At 47.3% G+C, this 6,308-nt stretch overlaps 1 protein-coding gene across 1 annotated transcript; it reads right to left on the reverse strand.

The window, feature by feature from the left end:
- Window positions 1-996: 996 nt before the first annotated feature.
- On the reverse strand, window positions 997-2,573 carry LOC119335495 (aspartyl protease family protein At5g10770-like). Its single transcript, XM_037607613.1, has 2 exons — window positions 2,465-2,573; window positions 997-2,246 (listed from the first exon to the last, which is right to left on the reverse strand). Exons 1-2 carry the CDS (start codon window positions 2,571-2,573, stop codon window positions 997-999), a joined length of 1,359 nt encoding a protein of 452 aa, XP_037463510.1.
- Window positions 2,574-6,308: the final 3,735 nt, after the last annotated feature.

The raw sequence follows: 6,308 nt of genomic DNA on the forward strand, positions 1-6,308 counted from the left end.
AACGTCCACCCAAGATGACGCAAGAGGTGCAGTGGCACGCAAATACGGCGGTGCCTTCTCTACGACACCGATAACTACTGCGCACAGCGTGGTGCCTTCTCTACACCGTTGACAATGGCCTTCAAGGAGGCGCTGCCTGTGCTCCGGCTCAAAGACGACGACCGGCGTTTCATGGATCACGAACGCCGCGGAAGGTCATCGATCCTAACAAAAGGAATATAGCATTGACTGAGACATAATAAAGCAAAACTGTAACAGTAACTTATGTGGCTGCTACTTATCCATCAGTGTATGGTCATTTAGTTGCTGAAATTAAGTCATTAATAGTTAGTAAAGAGTTTATTCTCCAGAAACTTCATAGGTCTCACAATAGAGTTGCAGATTGCGCAAGGTATAATCGCTTTCAACGTGTCACGGATGTGTGGCTCGACAGAGGACCCTGTATATTGAGGCAAAAATGCTAGACCTACGAAAGGTCCTACGTAGGCTTACTTAACCTTCATATCATTCTCTCCTCCCCCTGATTTCAAACGGGGTGGGCCCCAGCTGCTAATCCTGGCCCAATTAACAACACCCACATCATCATTTACGTAAAACCTGAACGTAAGTTTACGTATGTGTAGCATTGCTCATATTGAGGTCTCTTGCCTCTGGAATGTAACCCTCTTATCTTGGAATAAACTACTATTATCTTGAAAAAAAAACACAATTTGCAATGACCTGCTTTATTTAGTTTAATACGGCACCTGGAAACAAGCAAGATGCCGAGGCAGTATAACACTAACTTATGTAGCTGCTGCTCCCTCAAAAACAAAAAGGAAAAACTTATGTAGCTGCTGCTTATCCATCAGCAATCTAGGTGTGGAGATAACTCCACTCCACACCATCTAGTACCTAGTGACTTGTGAGAGCCTTATTTTTGAAGAACCAACCTTCAATATACTATTATGCATGCGATGCATGCATGCTACATGCTGCTTTGACTGGCTTGATCGATCAGCAGCGGTTGTCAACGAACCCGACCTTGCCTCCACGCAGATCGTAGACCACCTCCGTGTACGCCTGCGCCAGCGACCCGACGACGGAGACGCCCGACCCGTACGCCGGCACCGGCGCGAACGCGAGGCACGCCACCGAGAAGATGTTGTGGGGGTCGCTAAAGTACATCATCTGCTCAAACCCGAGCTCCAGGCTCGCGCCGCCCTCGAAGCTGAGCGTGATGGTCGGCACGTCGACGCCGTTCAGGCCGGTGAAGTCGTAGCACGTGTCGAGCTCGCCGGACGAAGGCGCCACCTTGTAACCGCTCATCACGAACCTGAACACCTCGCGCAGGTCCTCGTACACGCGCGGCTGCAGGTAGGTGAAGGTCGTCTGCACCTCGATCAGCGCGTCGCTGGCGAGCGACTCGGTGGGGATCGGGAGCTCCAGCCCGCCGATACTCACGCAGATGAGCCTCAGGAAGTAGAGGTTCCGGCGGGGGGATCTGCTGTGCAGGGTGGCGTAGCTCACGCGGCGGCCGGCGAGCTCCGGCCGGGTGGTGCCGAAGGAGAGGAAGCCCTGGGACTCAGCGCCCCTGGGCAGGCAGTAAGAGAAGGCGACCGTGTCCGGGGACAGACTGACCTGTGAGGCCAGCGAGTAGCGGTTCCTGCTGAGGTCGAGGACTCCCGACGTGCCGTCCGTCGGCACCTCGCTCATCATCTCCATGCAAAGGAACCTGAAGCCGCGCACGTGGACCGACGGCGCCACCGTGAGGGTGTCCTTCTCCATGGTGGCGTTGAACACGAGGGAGCCATTGTGTGTCACGCGGAACGTGCAGCCGGGGGTGGTGCAACGGGTAATGGGGCAGCCTTCCCATGTCCTGCCGCATGGAATGTCGTAAAGGGTTGATGACAGGGAGTGGGACGGGTTGAAGACCTTGTCGCATGGGTCCCCGGCGGCGCATGGCTTGCACTGGAGAAGCGTGGCTCCGATGGTGGCCGTGTCGAATCCCACGGTGATGTTCTGCGCCGGAGTGCCCAAGCCGATGACGACGTGGTATTCCGGTGCGTCCGGAAGATCCACCAGGGGGGTGCCGGTCGAGGGGATCGTCAGACCAGGACTGTCCGCCGACTCGTCGAGGAGCCCGCATAGGCGGAGGGCGTCGCGGCTGGAGGCGTCGCCGACCGAGGGCATGCTCTGGCTCAGACCGGCGGCAGAAGGTGAGCACGGGCTCAGCCGATGCGTCACCGGCAGTCCATTGCCATCTCCTGCACAAGGTGTAGATAAGTTAGCAACTATCAAATTCATGCTCCAGTGAACTCATTCAAAAGTCCGAACTGATGGAGGGACGAATGTGGGCAATATATTTCAAGAACTTCGCATAAAGAGTAAATTTAGTTGCAAGCACATGATGAAGATACTGTAGAATTTTCACCAGAAGGGTTGGAGGAGCAGGTCGATGGTTTCTTGGACTCATGGGACGAACGGGTGATGACATGCTTCCCACCATTGATGGAGCCTGTGCGGTAGGAGCTGCCGAGATGAGGAGCAAGAACGAGCAAGCACAAGAGCAGACAGGGAACGGCGGAAGCCATTGTAGCTTGTGGAGATCGGAAGCCGGGTGGTGGTTGCATGGAACCTGGCGGAAGCCTGCCTATATATAGCCATGAACGAGCACATGACGTATGTCGAGGACGTCAGCATTGTTCTTGTTTTAGCAGCTGGGTTCTTCTATGACGACTGATTGCGATATCAGATATGTAAGTGGGCATACAAAATGGTTATTCCCAGTCTTGTGCGTGTGGTTTCCCTTGTTTATATGCTCCCACGATCAGCCCAAAGCGTCGCGCACGTATAAGCAGCGTGTGCATACGTATATGGATCGGGATTAACGTCCGTGTGGTTCCAACAGGGATGCCAAAATTACACGGCTAGCCGGCACAATGAGCTTCCAAAGATATCTATCGGTACCTTCATCGCTAACTGCAAAAGTTGGACTTTTCCCCCTCCACATAGTTAAGGTGTTGTTACCTTGCATCCTAATTGGCTTCACCCTTCATCGCCGGTCGCAAAAGTAGTTCTTTTTTACATAGGACGTTGTTACCTTGCATCGGCCAGGTGTCTCGGCACTCCATCACCATTTTGATCGTCAGCGCTCCGATGCATCCTGCTTGTCTCGTTATTACTCCCTCCGTTCCAAAATAGATGATCCAACTTTATACTAAAGTTAATACAAAGTTGAGTCATTTATTTTGGAACGGAGGGAGTACCAGATAAACACTTCAAACATGATGGAATGATAAAAAGATACTACATCCGTTTTTAAATATAAGATGTTTTGTAGTTCAATTGGTGTACCACACAATCGTGCCAGGATGGTAATGTTGTGGAGTCGTTTTCGTTACGTTGTGTTTGAATGTCTGTATTCGAAACCTCCGTGTTGAATTCGGTTCAGTTCCAATTTACCCAAGAAACTGTAATGGACACGAATACGAATTCGCTTGTTTGGGTGTTAATTGACTTGGCTCAAGGAATCTTACTCCCAGGTTTCAATACAGAACCATGTTTAGATGTCGAACTATGGAATTGCATAGCAACACTAGTATATGCATCAAAACAGAAGTTATATAATGTCTGACTATAATTGGATGACTATATAGCAATTTGTTCTCAAATATCCTAGAAATCCAGGACAACATAAACACACACAAAATAGTTTATACACCAACAAAGTACAACACCTATAATTTAAATAGGTGTTCCAAATTCTCAGCGACCACAAAGACATAATTCCAAATTTAACATCACAATTGTTCAAATAAGTTGAAGTTGAACATGACATAGTTCCAAATGTAACAAAACATTTTCTTTTGCAGGGGAGGCTGATTCCAACGAAATCGGAGGGGTATGCCTCTGTATCGTGGGAGGGTTTTACCATGCTAGAGATTCATCGGCTGTATCGGTTAGATTCCAGTCCGTAGTTTTCATTTACACCCCAAACAGCTGAATTTGTATTTTTGAAATACAAAATCTAATACAGGGCCTAATACAGACAACCAAACGGGGTGTTTGTCTGTGATGAATCTAAGGACTATTACAGGATTTCTTCCTAATCAAACGAGGTTTTCAAAAAGCCTCACAAGTTACACGTAGCTTCGCCACTCCTTTGCAGCAACACCAGTTCATCTGCATTATCATCGGCTCCAAGATGTACTGTATTATCAAAAAAAAACTCCAACATGTAACGTACTAGTCAAGTTTACCAATTCAACCTAATAAGAACATCAGGTTGATTAACAGGAATTTATCTACATCTTGCATGTTGTGCTCACAAATTAGTTCATCCTAGAAATAGACTAGTTCTTGCAAGACATAAACGTACTCAAATATGAAAATTCTGGTATAGCAGCACTGCTTGTAGGGATGAAAACGGCGCGGAAACGGACGGAACTGGGTGCTACCGGTTTTTTTTTGCAGAAGCGGAAACGAATACAGAAACCTGGAAACGAATATGGAAATAGATACTACCGGAAACAAACACGGAGCGAATACAGAGCGGACACGAAAACAAAACTCTGTGTTGAACGGACTTAAAGCCCCCTTGAATCATGGAGAAATACAGACAAAAACCAAACAAATTGATGGAATTGTTAACATGGCTACAAAATAATATGGTTGTATTGGTAACATAGGGTAGTATTGTAGTAGTACATGACAATTCCGTATATGGTCTAGCTGAGTATGTGTGGTAGTAAAAGTTGGTACTCAAATGATACATTCTTGTGTCCTTATGTGTTGTTTGTGGCCTACAAAGCAGTCATGGGCCTATAGTAGAAACGAAAATTCCATATTAACAGAAACGGAAAGTTCTGTTTCCCGTGTGTTTCACGGGAAAACACCGTTTCGTTTTTGTTTTCGTTTACGCATAAAAAATTCCATTTCCATTTCCGTGTCACAAATTTCCTTTTTCGCTTTCATATTTCCTTTGTTTTATTTTTTCCTCCGGGAAAGCGGAAACTTTCCACTCCATTTTGATCCCTAACTGTTTGGTGATACTGATATCTCAACAACCGATAATGCATACATGGACGTCTCCACGGTGGTCCTGGATCGGTCGAGGTGCCAGACCTCCGCGAGCGTCGTGTCTGCAAGGACCCACTCCGGCGCAATGTTCGACATCGCGAACACATACCGATGTTGCACGTTGCGCCACCCCTCCTCCGTCAACGTGCTACGGGGCGACGTGTTGACGCCGTCACGCCCGAGGTAATGCAGGAGGTGCCCGCGCGTGCTGGGATGGCTCCTTCACCATTACCAGCGGTGATAGTGGCGCCCTTTCCTTGCCGTGCCAAAGGAGTCTTGATGATGACCCCGGCCGGTTGGCAAGGTCCACTGTGCTGCGCAGTGATGAGGGCGGCTCCTCCTTGACGTGACGTTCAATTTGGACGCAGCGGTTGCACCGACGGGGGGCTCCTCCTTGACACAGTGGGTGGTGGCTTCCGCGAGAGAGGTGGGGCTATGTTTGTTCCTTTTATCTAGTATATGAAGGAGAGCACAAACTCCTCCTTGAACATCGCACCGATGGAGGAGGAAGGGCCCAGAGAATTTGGGCGGTGGCGTCATGATCCGTCTAGGGAGCCAGACCCACCCGCCGATGCCGAGAACTATGACTGGGCATGCCCATCTCTACGGAGAGGAGAGGAGCATCGATGGTGGTGAATGAAGAATAGTGAGGCGGAGAGGTGTGGAAAGTAGATGCAGTTGTACAACACAACCATCTCAAAGGGCGGATCCTATATGGCGCATAGGGCGCCCCCTAACACCCTCCTCCCAGACCCCCTGCGCGCCGGCTCATGTCAGGCACAAGGTCCCCTAGCTTTTTATTTTTTTCTTTCATGTTTCTTTTTCGTTTTTCAATTTTTAATTTCTTCTTCATCTCTATTTTTTCTTCTTTCTTTTTCTTTTTTCCTCCTTTTTGTGAAAAAAATTTAAATCTTGAACATTTTTCTGAATTCAAAAAAGATTTATGAAATACAGAATTTGTTCGTCATATTCAAAATTTATTCACCATAATTTTAAAAAAAAATCATCCAGCTTTCAAAAAGTTCAACTCATTTAAAAAAAAGGGTTATTGAATTGAGAAATTGCTCATCAAGTTCAAAAAATGAAAAATGTTCATCTAATTCACAAAATGTTCATCGTATTCAAAATTTGTTCACCACAATTTTTTTAAATTTATCATATTAAAAAAATGTTCATCTATTTTCAAAAATTCCATCTGATTTTTTCAAAAAAGTTCTTGAATTGATAATTTGTTCATCAAATTCAAA

The sequence above is a fragment of the Triticum dicoccoides genome, chromosome 7B, assembly GCF_002162155.2.
Source record: "Triticum dicoccoides isolate Atlit2015 ecotype Zavitan chromosome 7B, WEW_v2.0, whole genome shotgun sequence".
In the NCBI taxonomy this organism is placed as follows: Eukaryota; Viridiplantae; Streptophyta; class Magnoliopsida; order Poales; family Poaceae; genus Triticum; species Triticum dicoccoides.